Source organism: Corvus hawaiiensis, chromosome 4 (genome assembly GCF_020740725.1).
Source record: "Corvus hawaiiensis isolate bCorHaw1 chromosome 4, bCorHaw1.pri.cur, whole genome shotgun sequence".
In the NCBI taxonomy this organism is placed as follows: Eukaryota; Metazoa; Chordata; class Aves; order Passeriformes; family Corvidae; genus Corvus; species Corvus hawaiiensis.
The window spans coordinates 68,205,332-68,225,871 of record NC_063216.1 but is presented as its reverse complement, the minus strand read 5'-3'; the positions used below and the strand labels follow the sequence as shown (position 1 = coordinate 68,225,871).

The window sequence follows — 20,540 nt, the reverse complement described above, 5'->3', positions numbered from 1 at the left end:
TTGACTTAGGTCTTGTGCGCCCATCTGGAAGACAAATGCCCACGGAGTGATTCATGCCAGTCAAGTAGCCCATCTTTTCTACTAAGCATCACTTACTCTTAAAACCTGCAGCATACCTGGCTTTCTTTATGCAGTAATATAAATCTTACCTTCATGATAAGCATTCAGTGAATGTCAACATTGTCATTACAATGGAACAAAAAGACAAAGATATTCTTAGTCCCATCCATTTATTCTGTGATTTGTGATCCATCTGAACAGCACAGGAAGATGTTAGCTATACTTTCCCACCGAATTGCATGTCCCTTTGGGGTAATCTAATTCACACTCCAATTCCCTACTACATACATCACTGTCCAACCTCACTTGTAGTAAGACTAGGTGTGATTGATCTGAACTCAGAGAATTCAACTGGGATACTCAAGAGTATGAGCTGGATGCCAGCCTGTGGCAAGAGGAGCTCAGTGCTGGGTTAGTGTAATTGGCAGAACTCATGGAAGAATATATTGACATGCAGGCATAAAGCTGATCAACATTCTACTGTCTGCACAACAAAGAAATGCAAACTAAGGCCCTCGGGGATCCTGAATATATTTTGACAGTAAAAAAGCTTAATAAATCAAGAGCGAATTAACTGTAGGTGAACTATTATTCAGCATATCTCCAAAAATTTGTGTGTGTTTTTTAGAATTTGTTTGCAGAAAGGTAAGGAGAGGTATTCCTCTCACACACTTAATTAACAAAGTATTGCAAAATGTATTCAGGTTGGCACATTCAAAGCATCCTTTATGCCTAGTAGCAAAATCTTTCAAGCCAGCTGTGAAAAAAAAACAAGTTAATAATCTTGATAAAAATAGTTTAGTATTAAATTTTAAGACTAAAATACTTAGTTGGCAGGCAAGCATGGTATTTAAATCTGGGGTTTATAGCATATTTATGAAGGTTTTCAAGTCTAAAAAATTAATTAACCCTAACTTAAAAATTAAGAGTGTTAGAAAAAAAATGAGCACACCACATGATGCTGCTCTGTTAACTAAAACATGTTGTCCAGCAACAGGAGTGACACAGGCATCAACTTCTCTTCTGTGTTTTCCCAAACCACGTCAAGTTGAAATTGGGAGAGGTCATCTCTGACAGTAAAAGGATAAAGATATGAGGCCCATTCCTATGGCCCACCAGCCTAGTATCCTCACTCCAAGGACAAGTAAAAGATGCTTAGAAAAGGAATGTAGGACAAGAATGAAATGATTCTTCACTGCGTATAACATCCAACACCCTGGCAGCCAGAAGTTTATAGATTTTTCTATGTTAGAACTCAGTATTGGGACTATTTTTTAGCCATTTATTTGAATGCACTCATGCTTTTGACATTCCAGATACCCTATGCCAGTGGATTCCAAGTTTAAATGCTTGCATTGTTTGAAAAAAAAAACCTTTTTTTTGTTTGTAGTTACAATATAATAACCTTACTTCATCATTCTCCATATCATTCTTTATTCTACTGACCTATATCATATCCATCTTTTTCCCACGGAACCTTACCAGTCTATTTCATCTTGCATCAAAAGGGAGCTGTTCTTTACCCCTGACCAGCCTCATTGGCCTCTTCCAAACCATTTCTTAATGTATCACATTCATTTGGATGTGGAAGCACCAGAACAATCCACAGTTTTCAGGATATTGGTGTTCCTAAATGACACAGCCGTGGCTTCTCCTCTGCTCTTCACTCTGCCTCTAACAGTTGGTATTCTGTTTGGCTTTTTGGCTGTGCTGACATTTTCAGCTTAGTGAGCTAAGCACAAGGACTGTGGGATCTGTCTCTTCAGGGATGATGGCTGACTTAGAGTGATGGTGTAGGCAGTTTTCCACATGTACTATACTTGGTGCTTAGCACTCAGCACCACTGGACTTCAAACGCTGCTTCAGCGCACAGAATTGTGCCATCTCTTTTTAGAGCTTTTAACTTTAGATTTGATTATACTGCATGGTAATGTGTTGTCTGCAAATCCTATCACCTCTTCCCCACACCATTTACAAGTATGCTGAACAGAATAATCACTGTGGTAAAGTCTTTTGATTGTGAAAATTGACCACTTATTTAAAGCATTTTTTTCCTAGAATTTAATCTCCTGCCTAGAAGACCCTATTCTTTTTCATCCCACACCAGAGCCTCTATTGAAGACTTTACTATTAAAAGCTTTCTGAAAATGTCAGTATACTAACCAGATCTCATTTATATATATAGTCATTGAGAGCTGCAGTGACCTGCAATAGATATGTGAGGAATGGCTTCCCTCTACAATAGCCACACTGACCCTTTCCCACTATATCATCATTATCCATGTGCCAGCTAAGCCTCACCATCCTTATTGCTTCCTTCCATCTGCTCAATTGAACATGAGACTCGCTTGGTTACTTTCCAAGACCATTCTTAAAGACTGGTGTCACACTTGCCACTTCCCATTCCTTTGAAATTCAGCAATTTACTGATTTAAGCAGTAGATTATATCCTACAGCTACTAGTTGAAGCAGCTTCATATCCAAATTCCTTTAGAACTGAGGATAAAAGTAATCTACTTCTGGTGGTTTCTCACTATCCATTTCATCAGTCTGTTATAAAATCTTTGCCACTGACCCTGCTGTTGGAGTCAGTTCCTCACTCAACCCTGCAGTGACCAGACCCTCTGCAGGAGTTTTGCTGCCCTCCTCTTCAGTGAACATTGATGCAAAGAATTAATCTGTTTTCTGCAGTCTTTTCTACCTTGTGCCCAAATTATCTTTTGAGATCTGACAGACTCTGTTCCTCTGGTATGCTTGAAAATACCTTCCTAGATCTGACATTTCAGCATTTTTCCTCCTCAAAATTTTTTTGTGGTTTTATCTTTATCTTGTCAGGGTTTATGTTCTTTTCTCTTTTGCTGCATGGATGCAACTTTGGATGACACAATCTCCATGCCCAGGTTTCTATGTAGGATCTATAAAAGCAGCTTGTCAGAACTTGAATTTGCTTTTGCCTGATGGGAACTGCCTGATCAAGAAGACACCAGAAAATTTTCTTCTTCCTTTTTCATAGTCTCTATTGGTTCCCATCCCTGATTGTAAAGGTGAAGTACATGTTATTAATATTACATTATGCCACACTGAGTTATCCCACCTCTGTTTTAAAAAAGTAATAATATATCAAATCCAGGAGGACAATGCTTTTTCATTTTATCTTTGACAGATTTATTTCACATATACATGGATTATTTTGCAGCAATGTTGTGAAAGGCATCAAGTGTACTGTAGTACCAGAAGTCCACTTTGCTGTCTTGTCACAACTGCACGACCCATAACTGCAAACTCCATTTTTCCCTCTTGCACTCCCCATTCTCTGCAGACAATCAGGCATGCACATTTTCCTCTTTCCAAGCTCTCTTTCTCAAAAAGCACTACTCTTTCTCTCAGGAAAGGGTAAAAAAGTGAACAGAAACAAGCTAGAGCTCCTGCTGAGGAGTGGTGTGAAGGCCTTTTCTTGCTCTGCACCATGTCCCATGGCCACTCTTTTCCCCTTCTTTTGGGCAGGAGTCAAGACTGTGTCTCTGTGGGAACAAAGGGCCTGGCATTTCCAGGGGTAAGAAGCCACAGCTGCTTAAATAGCTGGCTGACCACAGAAAAAGAGACTTTTTCACTCTGAACCTTTATGGGCAGTTGGTTCAAAAGCAGCATGGGACATGTAATTGTAATTTCCCCAAAGACAAATACCTTGTCTCCTGCTGAGACATCTGAGCGCACATACCTAAAATGCACTGGAGGGAGTCCAAGATGACCACAACCCCACAGCTTTGCTCAGGCTACATATTACCCCTGGGATTTCCAGGCAGTACAGATTCTCTGCTGTGAGGAAATTTGCACAGCAGATACCCAGCCTGTGCCTAACTCCAGGCAATGATACTAGGGCTTGACAGTACTTGGAAATTCACCAAAATAGATACTCTGGAATTGCCATTTGGTCTCCAAGTACAGACAATTTTTCAGCTATTTGGACCAATTGACACTAACAACAGCAACAAATAACATGTAAAAAGTGTTTCAGTTATAAAAATAGAATGCCCATATAAAAATAATTAAGTGTGATTAGTCTCTTTCCTGAGGCTTAATTATAAAATGCATTAATAAAATGACAGATAGAAATGCCCTCCACACAAATCATTTGAGGCTGCTTTTATCATTAGATTTAACATAGAATGAAAATGTGCTTACACAATTAATTTAATTTCATGCAACTGGGAACCATACACCTGCTTAGAGACTGTTCCTTACGTGCCAATGGAGGCAAACATACACAAGGCTCACATCAGTAGTTTAAAAGCACACTCAAGCAAGGAAAAGTCTCTTTACTACATTAAAGCTGTACATGTTTCCCTTCTGGTTCACCCTGTTTCTGAAACTCTGTTTGCATGTATGGTCAGCTTTTTTTAACAAGACCAGTAATAATTGCTATAAAATATGGCCAGAACAAAGGCTCTGCAGATGAACCCACATGTACTAGAGGCACTTTATTCTAATGATTTGGAGAAGCTTTACAATTTTCTTTCTAATTAACCTATCAATAGTGATGTCACTTAAACATTCCTTAGGAATATTATCTTCTCATTATAGCTAGAAACATGTTGCCCAATTTTATAGCTCGGTTGTTCTTACACATGGATGGAGCATTTGAATTAACTTGAACTGAAACAGATTTTTTAAAGAAACATTTTCCATACACACAAACTACTTTCATAATTACATTCAAATCATTAATATTCAAATTTCAAAACATTAAGGGGGTGAAGCATTCAGTGTTTACTTTGTGCTTGCCCATTGTAAGAATATAATAGAGGAGCGTTCTGCTTACCAAGTGGCATTGGGTCAGGAGAAGAACCAGTGGGTTTGGGTAGGCATATATCCCAAGCAGCATGGAAATTCAGCAATGGTCATATTCTTTAGGAAGAAAGAAACACAACACAAAATCAGCATGTATAAAATTTCCAGATTCATAGCTGCAAAGAGCATGTTTCTTCACAATAAATACAGCTCAGGCAGCAGCCAGGCAAGCTTCCCAGGCCAACACGCATAAGCTGCTGAGAACATCTGGAGGACATAGCAGTAGATCACTCCTGCTTTGTAGTCTTTGCTGAAGAGTGCCAGGAATGTTACACCAGAGTAACATGCCAGTCTGGGGAGTGTCCCAAATTGCAGGGCTTCCCTGTTGGGGCTGGGAAAGGGTCCATCCATCTGGTTCACATGACTGGCCACCCAACAGCCGCCAGCCTTGCCAAGGGCTCATCGCAGCTCTGTGCATGGATCCCATGCTGTGACACCTTCGAATTAAAGTTTATTATTTACATTTATTAAAGAATGTGAATGTAGTCCGTGTCTTTGTGAGGTTGAAGTATTACATCTAAATGGCTGTGCTCTCAAATGCTTTCCCTGCTGCTTGAGGGTTTAAATCATGGTATTTAGCATGCATGTGTCCTTTCAGGGTGTCATGCAAACACTTCACATGAATGGCATGGGAGCTGAAGGTATTATCATAGGGAAGGCCCACTCTCCAGATTTAGGGAATTGTTTTTTCTGTTAATTTCTTAACAGAAGTGAAATCAAAAGTTGTAACATGACCAAGGACCTAAATTCCACGCAAAACAATAATGTTGCTACACTGAAGTTTATCTTTTAAAGTATTCTGATGTTTCATCTGAAAAGCTACATATGTTCACAGAAGGCATCTTGCTGAAATGCCTATTAAAAATAGCTGTCTGATATTGAAATGTGTGACTTTCCACAAAAGAAAATAATGCCACAGGGTTATACCCACTAAAATATTTAGACACTCAAAGCTTGATGCTGCAACACCAGCTTGGTGGTTGGTGACCCACTAGATGAAGAGGGAAGATTAAAAGTGACAGAATTATATCCAAACAGTCTGCAAAGAAATTTAAAAAGGAACAAGGAAAGGTAACAAATATATTTAAAGAAACATGAAGAACTGGGAAAAAAGAGGTCCACTGCCTGATGAGAATGTGGAGATGGCTGAAATATTCAGTGGGGGCTTTTTGTATCAGTCTCCATTGAAATGTTCAGAAAAAACATAAACAAAGAAAAATTAGTATAAATCAGAATAAGGAGAGAACTGCTTAAAGCATACTTAGATTCAAGTTTGCAGAACTTGCTGACGTTCATGTATGCTCAATGACTAAGGGAAATAAATTTATAGACTATTAGTAATTATGTCCAAGAATTCATGGAGGACAAGAAAGTAAAAGTAGACTAGAGAAAGCAAAACATATCCCCTATTTTTGAAGTCAAATAAAGAAAATTTCCTTTAACTTTTGTACTCAGAAATAATCTGTGACAAGTTATCAAAAAGTTGAGAAAGTTCACTGACATACGAATTGTGGAAAGCAAATCTTGTCACACCAGTCTAATTTTCCTTTCTTATGTCTGATATTCATTCTTATTTCTAAGTGGAAAAAGGGGGAGGAGAATGCACAATCTTCTTTTCACCTTTCAACACTACCATCTGTGAAATTCACATAAAAAGGATGAGGAAAAAGGCTCTAGGTGGAATCTCTTTTAAAGTGGTTACTGACAATAATTCCTCTCAAAGGCTGCTCTGAACGGTTTGCTCCTTGATAGTAATTACAAGCGTGGTTCTGAGGGGTCTGGGATGAAACCAACTCAGTTCAATATTCCATTAATAATTGGAGACCTACTGATAAATAGTAAAACAAAATTTACTGATGCCAGTGTGTCACTATTCATAGGGAGTTTAAGAAGACTTTGAGAAACAGGCTATTTCAAAATAAAAATTTCATGCTAAAGCGGTCAATCTGATAAAATTCGCCAAGGTGCGTTGTGCTCAGTTTAGGGCAGAGAAATCAGATGCATAATGTAAAATAGGAGATAACTGCTGGGGAGTATCTGAGAATCCAAACTGACTATGAGTTGCAAATCTGGTGTGTTAAAAAAAGGCAAAGGATTTGTTCTGGGAACATTATTAGTAAGTGTGGAAAGAATGTTACCATTTTGATCAGTTCTATCTACCCCCCATCTTCAAAAGATCTCCAGTTTGGAGACTGTAAACAGGCATGGAAGGATCCAGAACAGAAGTACAGAGCAATTCTGTGTTGTATAAACTGCAGGAGTCAACTTTTGATCCTAAAAAGAGAAATGAGGATCCCATGTACCAGACACTGATTTTATGCTTGCAGTTACCTCTGACCTCATCTTGGTGCATCTTCAATATGTGGGTATATCTGAGATCCTCTTAAAAAATCACTGGATTTAGAAAAGACAGAAATAGCTCCACAAATCTAAAAATTTATTCCACAATAGCAAAGTTGAGGGAGAAAGCACATATGAATGTCTGGACAAAGAGGAAATATACAGCAGGGTTTCCTCCCATATCAGCCATAAGAAAATCTACAACATGAAGGAAAAGGAAGGGGAGGTTAACAAGGTTTAACTGCAAAAAAAAACCCAAGAATTGTACATTGTTGACACATGGGGAACCACTCCTCAGCCTTTTCTCTTTTGTATGAATTTTCAGATATGAGTGTAAAGTCTAATTGAAGCTTTTCTCGAGGTTAAGAGTGTTGACAACTCTTCCTTGTCTTCTCCTGTAATCAGAGCTGGGCTTGTGCTGCAAAGGCAGTATAATTCAGCTGTACATCAGTCAGCCACAAGACACAAAAGCAAGGAACACAATTAACCCACTGCTCCTGCAACTATTCATTATACCTCTGGTCTCACCCTTTCTGATGTAGATTTCAGAGCACCTAATTTTTGCAAACATGTTTCTCTCCCCTCCAGTCACATAACCAAGGTGCTGGCCCTTTTTTTGCAGCTTTCCCAAGTTATTTGCACATAATATTTTATAAGAAAAGGAAATATCAAATCAACTACAATATTTTATATTGAAAGGAAATATCAAATCAGCTACATGCTGCCTACAGAGAAAAACAATTTCAAATTCATAGAAACAGAGAAAAGGTTACATTAATACAAGATTGTTCCTGCATAGTGACCAATTGAAACAGAAGAAAGGCAAGCAGCAAGGGAAAAATGTGACATTAACTTAACCTTTTTACATATTAAACTGTATTAAAATCTTTCTGTCTTTTTGCTCTGCAGTGCAGAGAATTTTATTTGAAGGACTGTACATTCTCTACACAGCTTTCAGTATTCATTTTAAAAGCTACTCATTAAGGAGTGTTAAAAACACCTCTTTCATTTGATCTAATCTGGCACTTCTCTCAAAACATGCTAACAAGAACATTTTAAATACCTTCTCCAAAATATGGTCTACCCAGGCAATGTAGCACAAAAAAAAGAGCTGTCCTCAAGCCTTCTGAAAATCTGACTTTACTTTTACAGGATTTTTACGGGGTTTAATTGTTTCATGACATTTAGAAACAGGTTTTCCCAAACTCATTGAATTTTCGCTGTGTTTGGCCTGACTAATATCCGTGTGGGGTTGCTACAAATCTGTCTTCTGTGTGTGTTACAGGAGTGGTAACACAGATTTTCTCTTTTTGCTCCAAGTGTGTGCACCAACTGCATTCTCCAAAAGTCAGGGGGTTGCAGAGAGCCCTGTATGGCCAGTCCTGGGGGAGATCTCACCATGATCCAGAGAACACCTGGCTTGTGTGCCAGTCTGGCCTGAAGGTCATCAGAAATATTTTAAATTGTTTACTGCATGGTACAACCAAATGCATTCTTTTAAAGAGAGAAAATCTGCTGAGGAAGCAATTTGTGCTACAAAAATAATCCTGCACAAAATAATTCTAATTTTTTTCCCCCCACTGTTCATTCTGCAGCATTTACAAAGTGTAATATCAAGGCTAATAGGTTTTATTTGTATCAATGGCTTTTTAGCTATGCAAAGTACCAGCAGAGGTTGCATACAGGATCCTGGGAGGATGCTATTGACAAAGTATGAATTCCTATTGAAAAACACTTCCATAGTACTTCTACTAGCATTCTTTGTGTCTCTGAGCAAAAGTGAGGACTAGATAACTTGACATCCTTTTCAATTTCTTTGATTCTAGGAGTTGTGTTGACATTTCATATTGTGCACATTTATTTGGTAAATACTATATTTCAGACTCAGGAAAGAAGTAAAACCTCTGAAGGATTACACTTTACACTTTTAGCTGACAGAAGTACAATTGTAGCAAAGAAAACATACAAAATAGAAGACATTTCAATGTCGAAGGCCAGCTAAGAGCTGGTTTTGTTACGACAGTCTTGTAAGGGGAAAAGGAAGTGCCCATCACTTTTAAGTCTGTATAATCTCCTCTCTAGGATGTTTTAGTTGTTTTAGTGTAGTGAAAACACAATGTGAGGAAGGCATAGGTGCACACTGAGGTAGATGTGATCCCGCTGAACAGATGTGTTCCTCTGGCACTGATAAATGAGCATGCTGACCCACTCAGCTGGGCCCTCATGCCCCACTCTTGGCTGCCCTTCACCTGGACCTGCACCTCTACCAGGACCAGGAGAGCATCCCTCCTTCTGGGTTCACTGGGGTCACCCTTCCAGTGGGGCTGGGAGGCTTCTGCAAAACACCAACTCCAAAGGCTGTGGTGCTATGGACACAAGGCTCACATGTCACCTCTCTGTGTTGCTTGTTTCAGGCTCTCACCAAAGGGTATCACAACAGGCTGTACAGTGCTGCTCCCAACATGTGCTCTCTGCTGCGCTGACGAGGCACAGTGGAAAGCAACTGCTCCCCTACTGAAGGAGAAGGTTTCCAGCATGGAAAGCCAGCCAAAACCAAAACATGCAGGCTGGAGGCAAAGCCAGGGAAATTGAGGTGGATGAGAGATGCAGACATCAGTGCCACGTTTTACTGCTATAGAAATAGCAGCAGAAAAATAATAATTTTTCTTTTCCAACACTGACTGGAAATCTGGCCAGGAGATGAGTGGCAGAATCCATAATCAGAATCCTGGAGTCAGCTGCTCTAACTAGACAGTTCAGCCACAAGCTGTGCTGACTCCCAGCAAAAGGCTCCTGTGCTTAAATAGTTCAAAGCATACTCTTTGAACTCCAGCAAACCTGCCTGTCCTGTGTCAAAGCACTAACCTTTCTTTGTTTAATAGCGTGGTTCATAACTACTCTTAATTTCGTGTGAAACTTTACTGCCAAGATTCGGAAATTCAAATTATGGAAGTTTATATTTGTGCTTTAAACCTCTCTTTTCTCTATGAGAACAGCAAGTGCAACAAAGTTCTTCTTAGGCTCACACAGCACCGCATGTTACAGAGTAGCACAGATAATGTTCCAGTGATTCCACCTTATCAAGCAATTCACCAAAGCCTCTTACACATAGATGTGAGGCAAGTTACAAAGGCATTACACTGATTTCAGCAGAAGACAAGCAGCATTTGATATACCATATTCAGAATCCACTTTGGAGGTTATTTGATCTGCCAGCAATATTCCTGAGATAGACAGGAACAAATTTACCTTGATGTGTCTGTCTGTCATTCAAGTAACCTGTGATCCATTGAATATGTCTCCTTCTGAAACGCTCATTTTACTGCAATTCTGTCTGACTCAATATTCTTCTTACCTGACAGGTGGGAGATCAAATAATTGAAATCAATGGAGAAAGCACAAGGGACATGACACATGCCAGAGCAATAGAGCTAATCAAGTCTGGTGGCAGGAGAGTGCGACTGTTGTTGAAACGTGGAACAGGCCAGGTCCCAGAATATGGTGGGTTTTCATCTTTACATTTTTGTATGTGCATGACTCCACATAAATTAATTCTATTGCTTTTGAATTAAGTAGCAGTTGCAGATATTTATATATTGTAATTTCCTGGAGCACATTAACTATTGGCTTAAGTGCTTACCTGAACAGAGGTGGACTTACTCTTAAGTGTTTCCTTAGCCAAGCCCGTAGGTGTGTGTACATCGCAGTCTGCTGACCTCCCAACATAGGCAGTGGCTTTTAAGGTGTGCATTGGAGGAAGCACTACAAACCTCTTAGGGGACATCTTTGAGTGTGCTGGGAGTTGCTGATTTGCCCATAAACTCTCCTTTTCTTCCTTTATTGGTACTTCTCTGCACATTTTGAGTCACAGCAGATGATCTTGTTGCCATGCAATTGAGCGCCTCAGGTTGAACCTCAAAGCATTATCAAGAATGTACTCCTTTCTTTGACAGCTTCACCCATTGTATTCTCTCTGACAAAATACATGGATGATCAATTAGAACCCAGTTCTGAATTTAAAACATGAGATTTTGCTCATTTTGGTGAGAAAACAGGATTCGTTCTTCTTATGTTTTGTTTCAGAGGGACTTCTGGGAGTTTTTTAAGTATTTCAAAACGTGTGAGTCATTTAGGCAATATAGAAACCTTATTTCATAATAGAAATGACAAGAAGTAAAAGTAAATTATCCAAAGGTAATTTCAAAGATGAAGTGTTCTTTTTTAAAACTGGAATCAGGGCTTACTCTATAGTATGGTGCAACAATTTCATATATTTACATAACGTCTATGATGTGCACCTCTGGGCCTTAAATCTCTCAGGAAAAGGGCTATTTTTTTAATGAAAAGTCCTTGACTTCTTTATGCTAGGAGGTCAAAAACTCTATTAAACTTCTTTACTGTTACTTTTGAAGTTCCAGAATGCTTTCCCATTAGAGTCAGAAATTAGAGTCACGTAAAAATTCAAATACTTAGGCGTAACTGTAGGTTCAGGTGAGCCTTTGTTGCCAACATAAATTCATTACCTCTGTTAAAGCCAGCTCCACTGAAAGTCAGTTCTTTCCCAGCTGTCAATACACATGGTAATTGCACTATTTTCTTCTCTAAACTAGAGCTAATTCTATGGCTAAGCCAATACTCAGGACAGTGTATGCTACATTTTTTACTGCTTTCAAGAGCTTCTGAATAAGGGCAGAAAAGATGGGCCATAGTCCACTCATTTGGTAATAAAGTTAGTGATCTATAATTTTGGTGAGTAGAAACAAAGCCAAAATGGTTTTCAGGGGTTCTGATAAAATGGTACTAAGATATTTAATACCAATTTTAACTAGTGTGCAATCCTTTCACCTTCAAAACTGTTTTATAGGGAGAGGTGCATCATTTCTAATGAAAGAACAAACAAGCGTCCAGGACTGATAGAGTGGTAGTAATCCTTCTCAAATAGCAGAACTATATACCAGCAGTTCTCTGGTTCCTCAAAAAACAATTTAATCTAAGGTAGGTCCAGGAAGCTACTATGAGTAAAAAATCAGTTGCAGTTCAGACCCATTCCAAATCTGAATTTCTTAAGATCCCAGCTCCAAATGGCATTTAAATCCAAAATGAATGTCCATTATTTATATAATCTTATAAATCTGTACTTTATTCCAGGGGGGGAAAAAACCACACACACACACAAAAAAAAAAAAAAAAAAAAAAAAAAAAAAAAAAAAAAAACCACCTAAAACCCCTAAAAACTTCAGTGTAATCATCATTGATTTAGGAAAACAAATCTTCCAAAATGTGCACAAGTCTTCCCTTCCACAGAAGATGACCACTAGAATTCCAGACACAGCTTTTAGTTAACAGAAAGCAACAAGGAGACTTCACGGCATTGTTTAAACCCAAGCTCACCATTTGGAAAGGCATTTGGAATACTTGGCATTAGTTGTTTAAAAATGCAGATTACTAAGAAATAAAAGTTGCTACTAAGAAGTGCTGTTTCATCAGACCATTTTCCAAGCTACATCTCCAGCTTACAGCTCCATACAGGAGGACAACTAAGTAGCTGTGCTTGAAAATCCCTTTCTCCTACTGCACTGAAAAAGGAGTAAAAGTGTTCAGGAGTTACTTCATAATGTACACACAACCTGCAGAAAGCATGACAGCAAAGGATAACATCTGCACATCTGCAGTTCTTAATCTGTGCTTTATGCAGGCAGAGAAGTGTTAGAGCTCTATCCAGTCCGGAGGCAGAATGGAAGCAAAATAAGAAGATGCCTGTTGAAATTAACTGAGATAATTAAAGTCCTCCCTAGGTCATTTCCCAAAGGTGTAAGAAATAGTCTAAGAACAAACAGAAGGTACACGTAAATTCCAACAGCAGCCTGCCTAGGAAGTTAAAAACAGAAATTAACAAACAGAACCAATTAAAATGGGAGACCGCATCTCGAGCAGGCCAGATCTCAAGGTTAAGTCATCATGCTGCGAAGAATGTCTGTCAGAGACCCCCAGAACATCTTTTCAAAATAATGTAAAACTGAATGCAGAGAAGGTTATAACAGTAAGCTTGAGGACAAAGTGGTCCTGAGGACAGCAGATAAACTACTCAATATTTAGTAGCTCACTCTTCCTTCAACCAGAATTTTACAGTTGAGATGTAACAAGACTAATTGGAGCTCTTTTTACTGAATTAATCAGCTTTTTGTTTTAGCAAGTACATGTCATAAATATTTCTTATACAGGGTCCAGCTATGGAGAGCATCAGTGGGAAATAAGACTTAGTTGTGTATATAAATGCAAGTCTGGAGGACAGAGCTGGTATTGGGACTGCAGTGGTGGTGTGCAGCAGAAGCCTAGGGAGAAATATGAAAACAGCACAAGTGTACCAGGGTCCTCTCCTGGATATTCTCTCAGTCCCTGATAGGTGAAATGGTCAGGGACTTCCCAAATCAGTTTTAGTAATGCTGTGATTAAAGACCTTTCCAACAGCAGCAACATTCAGATTCACAGCACTAATTACCTAGAGCTACCTAAACCAGCCAGCCAAGACCATCACATTATTGTCTTCAGTCTTCAGCTTCTTGATTTTCCTTGAGTTTTAAACCCCAGTGCAGTGTTTCTGTTAGTACAAAATATGGAGGTATGTACTTAAGTGCAAGAAATATCAGTGTTTGAATGATGATGTGATTGACATCAGTAACAGCAGTGTTGAGGAAAATTCATCAATGATAAGAAAGTGATTTGTGAAAGAAAAGAGTGTGTATTGAAAAGAAGAAAGCACTCAGGGAAGAAACAAAAAACAAGCTCCTGCGAGGGTGTAAATCTCCTGAATGAGTTATGTCAGTTTATACTGCCTGGAAATCTGTGCATTTCCGAACTTGGAAAATTCTGGCTGAGCTGAAGCACTACTCAAACCTAGGATAAGAAATAAGGTGTGCTGCAAATGCATCATTTACGTCCATTCCAGCTGCTGGTTTTGGTTGAAAACAAATGCCAAAGATCCCAGAGTACTTAAGAGGCAGAAATCCCCTTGTAGCAGGCCCGGTACCATCAGAATGTAAGCAAAGGAGCTCGGGTATGACTAATGCTCCAAAGCTATAGCTGATTTCACAGCAGGGTGCAACAAAGGAAGCTTAGAAAACAGGTGTTTTATCAGCCAGCATCTCAGAACGTTTGCTGAGGATAAGGATAGCCAGAGGAACTGTGCTTCTACTGGAGGTAAATTATCACAGCTTGTCCAAAGCCGAAGAACATCAGCATCATGTTTCATAGGAAATAATCTGCCAGCTGTGTTCTCCAGAGAACCAAGTCATAGTAAGAAATCATATTAATGTGCAAGAAAGACTAGAAGTACTGCTGGGAATCCTGATCCCAAAATGCACTTAATGACTGGGAAGTCTGGCTGGAGAGAGTGTGAGGTTTCCTACATATCACAGGACACAAAACTCAGAATCATCACTGTAGAACTGAGCACTTCTCACCCCAGCATTAAAAACAATTTGAATAGTGACAGATCAAGACTTTCCCTGCAGTGGCTGCCTAATTTCCTGTGTATGCACCTACCTCAGTGGTTACTGACTTCAGCAGGAGCTACTGGGTGTGCAGCAGTTCTGAAAAAAAATCTGTCTCTTCACACTGTGGGAGCCTCATTACAGATGCTCATGTATTTCAGGCCTTAGCCATAGCTACATAAACACCATGAGAAGGACATGTACTTTGCATAGCCAAACACTGGGATGAAGTGTCATTCTTAAAGGCAAAATGTGGGAAAACTGTTCACAAAATCTCAAAATGATAAAATTAATGAGGAAGTAAAACTAACAGATCAGTCTCTCTATCCAGCTGTGAGTTCTGCAAGAAGCAAGTTACCTCTAATGACTGATCAGCTCCAGAAAACTAGTTTTCTGTGGGAATAGCTACTGTTTTCTCTAAATATCTTCGGAGGAAGTTCCCTAGGAAAGCCTGTGATGTTTCAGTCCCAGCATGTTGTAACCACTGCACTCTGGCTAGCAGGCTGCTGCTCCCTGAGAGCTCAGTGAGGGTTTCCCAGGGCCATGCCATCAGTCGCATCCCGGAGTCCATTTGGGACAGCCCCGCGATCTGGCTCTGGCAGCAGCAGCGTCACAACGCAGTGAGGGGGTAAAGGAGGCAGAGAAGGGTCTCTCATGAGGGTGTGAGATGGCTTTAATCACATCTTGTCCCAGCAATGCTCAGAGGCAGAGAGACAGCGTGGTCTGGGTGCGGGGTGGTTTTGTCAGGGCCCAGGGGCGGTCCCTGGGCGGGGCTGGGGTACAGAACAAATAGGGAGAAACCGAGGGAGTGGCCAAGGCTAGGGAGGGAACAGGGGGAACATGTGAAATAGGAGAAGGAATGGATTAACAGGTTCCCACATCAGCAGTCCTGGCAGATTGTTTCTTCCGGCTTACTGCTCCTGGCCTTTCCTGACTGGAGATTTTATTACTCATAGTACATTAAAATATATAAGTTCCTAGAAGTTTCTGAAAGCAATGAGTCATATAATCAAATGACCACAAATGGGGTGTAAAGGGGGCTGAGGAAGGAAGGCGTAACAGGGTGTAAAGGTGGCTGTAAAGGAAGGCTGAGGCAGGTTAGCACCTGTAGGTGGACTCCATCCCTCCAGCAAGGCATAACCCCCTGCCCCAGTTGCTTTCTGTCTGGTAGTGCAGAGGGAGCAAAAACACTGATTTTCACCTGTGAGGAACATCTGGAAGAAATGAATTTGTTTCCCTTCCTGCTTTCAGGACTACAAAATCATCTGTCAGGTTTGATATCAGGTTTCTATCAAGTTTCACTTAGTTTTAAGTTGCTTAAGAACTCCTGAAGGAAGTTACAAGTTTTAGAGACTCCAGCCCAGAGAGATTTTGGAAAACTTTTCCGTTGCCCTATCTTGGATATCTGGATCTGGCCCTGAGCATTCTAGGTCACACTGTGATACTAGCAGATACACAGAGCTGTGGGAACTGGAATCATTGAGGTTTGGAGGACAAGAAATCTGCGTCGCGTGGTGATGGTTGGTGCTTTATGGATCTATACAATGATGGTCCCTTTCCCTGTCCTCCCCTGCTTTGTTTTGCTGTATTAAAAGACATATCCTGGGGTTGCAGTGTGTATTTTTGGAATCTCTGTTTCTTTGCACAATGCTAAATTGCATACACAGCTCACACCATGGGTTCATTACACTCAGGTGGTTTTACAGAACTAGAGTTTAGATTCAGTTTGGGCTGTTTAAGGGAGGAAGAGTAAAGTTTCAGTATATACAAATTGATGGTTAAGAGATAAAAGCTACAAGTTATTTAGCAGTAAGTCATTTCTAAGGGGCCTTGAAGAAACTCTCATCTCCTGCTTCAGCACTACCCCAGCAAAAAAAAACCAAAAATGTCAGAGTTGATACCAATACAAGGATTTTTCATACAAGTAAATTGGCACAGTTCTTAAATGCATTAAGCCCTTTGCTTTTGCTTTGTTATGACTCCTTCAGGAAGCACCTCAAGATGTACTCCATATCCATAGACCAGGGGAATCTATATCCTGAATATATATGTACTGTAGTTTCAATAATCCACTAATATTTAGACTTACAGCATGCTTATTTGTCTTAGCTTTACAGAAATACTTCTTTCCTGTTACATATAAGCTTTTTACTCAGTTGTTCTAAACTTACTAAGAATTCTGTGCTCTAACAATAGTAAAATGTCTGTATGTCACTGGTTCTGTTAATTCTAATGATTGGTCCTAGGCTGTTCCTCCCCTTCCTTTAGGAATGGTACCTTCCAGTCTCTCCATGTGCATGAAAAGTGACAAGCATGGGTCCCCATATTTCTACTTATTGGGCCACCCTAAAGACACGGTTTGTAAACTCTGCATGTATATTATCTTTCTAATACATTTTGTTTCTCACAACTGTTAATAGAGTATTTTTCAACTTTTTCTTACATGCTAGCTCACTTGTTTCTACAGTATTCGACTTTTCTTTCATAACTGATTATCTAAGACATCAAAGCAGCTATGCATTCTACAAATGTCTTTTAATATCCTAAATAATGAGTTTTGCATGTTACACTGCTGCTAGTGCATTGGTCTGCTATATATTCACTTTTTCTCATGACAAAAATTTATCTTCTGAATATGACTTTTCAGGTAGAAGATCTTAAACTTTTGCATTCAAGCCATAATTTTCCTCTTCTTTGTGGCACCTGGCTTGCAAAAATATTAGCAATATGAAGGTGGAAGTTAGGTGCTGTTCTCAAACAATATTTATGTGCAGCCCCTTGAAGAAATAACAGATGTAAAATTGAACACATTTTGAAACGTGCTGTAAGGCAGTACTCATTTATCAAACCCTGTGGTTATGCTGAATTTAAGCAAAGCACTTTGCTCTTGATTTCAGGCTATTTTCTTCATAGAATCAGATCCAACTGCACAGGTTGTTCAGATACATCTAATTTGTAATACAGAGTCAGGGCCCAGATATGATACCTGGAAAGCAAAGGAAAAGCAAGACTCATTTTTTCTATTTTCCTATTGATTGCTGTCATCACAGAAAACACAGCAGTGTCCAGATGCGTTCAGCTCTGTCTGCTGCTGACTTTGCACAACATAGTACATTTACTGCAATTATACAGTCTCACACATTGAAGTAGACAGATTGGAAATAGAAAGGGAGTTACACCCAGAGTGTTCTTCCAGCATTTGAGCTTCAAGCAGTTCCTCCAGTGTGATGCTCAGAGAATTCCTGCCCCCAGCACCCAGGCACTAAACTGGCCTTAAGTTATCAGTCTTGTGCATGCAAATCCAGGTAATGTAACCAATGTGTTTCCAGTTAGAGCTCATTTCCGATCTGTGTCTAGAAATAAGATTTTTTTTGAACACAGACATATCCATATGCTTTGCTGCTGCAAAGCTGGACACATCTAGAGGCTGTTTGGAATTGTTCCCATGTAGTTCAAGTGTGTATGTCACCATCAGAGACCTCCCAGCCACGAAGTTCCTGCATCATATAGAAATGTTACTTCCACCATTCCTTGTATTCTCACCTTACCTCTGTTTTGTTCTTCACTAAACATAGCTCAGAGAGGTTAAAATCCAGGCTGGAATTAGGGCCATTTTACAAGTCCCAGTTGTCCCAGGAGTCCCAGCTCCATGAACTACAGTTCCAACAGAAGTTCTACATATTTATAACCGCAACTTTCTGGGCATCATCTTTATTTTTCTTCCTCTAGAAAAACATACACAGGAAATAAGTCTTTTTCCTGAAATAAGTAGAAATGTAAATACTCTATAAATATAGCTAAAGTTAGTTTTGCAGAGTCATCCAGCTGTGAATGGTTCTCATTTATTTGGCAGGAAGTGTTGAAACAGAATTTTTTTTCTCAGTATAATGTATCCAGAAAATCAAAAGCATTTTAGTTCCAGTCAACACCAAAACTGAGATACTTGCTTGATAAAAAAGCAGTGTCATGTCAAATTTTTATTAAATGTTTCCATTTCAGGTGTTTTTAATGAAAGAGTTCGGAGGGGATTTTCCTAAAGAGCCCATTTTGATGGGGCTTATCCCAACCAAAAATGTGGCTGTTATACCATTCATTAGAGCACTGAGGAAGGAGTCAAATTTCCTGATGCAGAACCATTCCAGTATGCCTTAGGAGAGGCCTTACCATAACATCACAGTGCAGTCTGTTATAAGACCACATTTCACCCAAAGGAATTGTTCCCTTTTGTATAAATAATCACTTCTGCAAGATGATCAGCAGGCTTACTTGAACTTGGATGTAGCACAAGAGAGAGGCAGGTAGTTTGGAAGGTACATCCAGACCAAGTGATACATGCCTGTGCTTCCTTGCATCATAGGTCTGGTAGCCCTTACTAGTGACCACTGCATTTATATTTGCAAAAATATATTAAAAATTGGGAGCTTAAACTGTGGGTTTATTGTTTGAATATAGTTATATCCTTCAGAAAGCTCCATTTTGCAGTCTGCTACAAACTGATTTTTCTAGTTCTATTAGAATGTGTGAAGCTTTTGCATTTGTCTAATAAATGGCTAAATCATCTTGGCCTATACTTTGAAGGCAGATACTCTTATCTGTTCAGAGTACTGATCAAATAATCCAGTTCATCCTATTTTTAATGCTCATTTTATAAATCTCCAGAGCTGAGGTTGGGTGTTATTTGAAACTTGAACTACCCCATATATCATTCACCTGATGTGAGTGCAAAAATCAATAGTCATTTTGGAAAAGTGCCCTTTCTGCCTGTGACCACCTTGGTGGAACTGCAAACATTCATTCATATTCCTGCTGCATTTCCAATACCACCTTCTTATTTCTAGCAATACCAACTTAATTTCAAGAACCCGTGGTGTGTAAAAAGAAAAAAAAAGTACTAACTAAATGAACCAATATACTGGTTAATAAAATTGGTCTAAAACCATCAGGCAATTTGAATATGGGCTCCCAAAGGTTCTAGAATATTTTATTGCTATGGGTAAAAACTATTCAAGGGCAAAATTGAATATTGAAACCTGCTTTACAAACATGTCTTTAGTATTTAATAAATATGTAGCAGCTGGCAGAAAAGTAGAACATCCTTCTATTAAATAACAGTGGGTGTATATGTATGTGTGGGTGCATATAGTTATTTCTGTCACAGCAAATTTCTATTTTAGAAGATACGTAGACCTTTCATCGCTTGATATAGAAATGGAAGAAATCAGTATTGAAAGAAAGAGTGGCACATGGGATGACACTTTCAGTTTTTTGGCAGTGACTTCGAGCTTCCAGGAAGGAAATACCTTTTCCTCACTTTTTAAATGCAAAAATACTGAGTCCTAAACATTGCTTTGGCAATTACACTCCCAGTGGCTCTGGCCAGTCTAGTCGAATAGCCTAATCCAGGCTTCCCCCATCTGTATAATGGGGATAGTAATATTTACTTACCTATCTCATGGGAGCGTTATGGGGATTAATTATTTAATGCTTGAGAAGCACTTAAAAGATTAAAATTCCTAGTTGACTACTCAATATTATTACTAAAGAAAACTTTGCTAATCCACACCAAAATTGGCAGTGTCCCCCCACATCTGAACAAAGATTTATTAATAAGGTTGTTGAGCAAGTTCTCTTATTATTAAAGCTTAATTATTCTAATATAATATTCTGGAGTAGATTTACTAATATGGTGTAAAGTATAGGTAATTACATCTAAACTACAATTAATAAAACAGATGAACAAATACTATCCCTCGTTCAGTTCACATAAACTAGCAAGCAGACTTCCTGAGGAAGGGGAAAGTC

The 20,540-nt window shown here is 39.2% G+C and overlaps 1 protein-coding gene across 13 annotated transcripts in view; it reads left to right on the top strand.

Moving 5' to 3' along the window:
• The window catches only part of MAGI2 (membrane associated guanylate kinase, WW and PDZ domain containing 2), a 727,751-nt gene that overhangs the window by 693,536 nt on the left and 13,675 nt on the right, over window positions 1–20,540 (top strand). For 10 of the 13 annotated variants that reach the window (XM_048300656.1, XM_048300645.1, XM_048300648.1 and 7 more), the window contains one exon: window positions 10,611–10,749. In XM_048300656.1, coding sequence (XP_048156613.1) covers window positions 10,611–10,749 — 139 coding nt within the window. Of the gene's footprint in view, window positions 1–10,610; window positions 10,750–16,984; window positions 17,096–20,540 lie in introns of all 13 variants that reach the window. The other 3 variants (XM_048300654.1, XM_048300652.1, XM_048300653.1) reach the window with 2 other exon arrangements.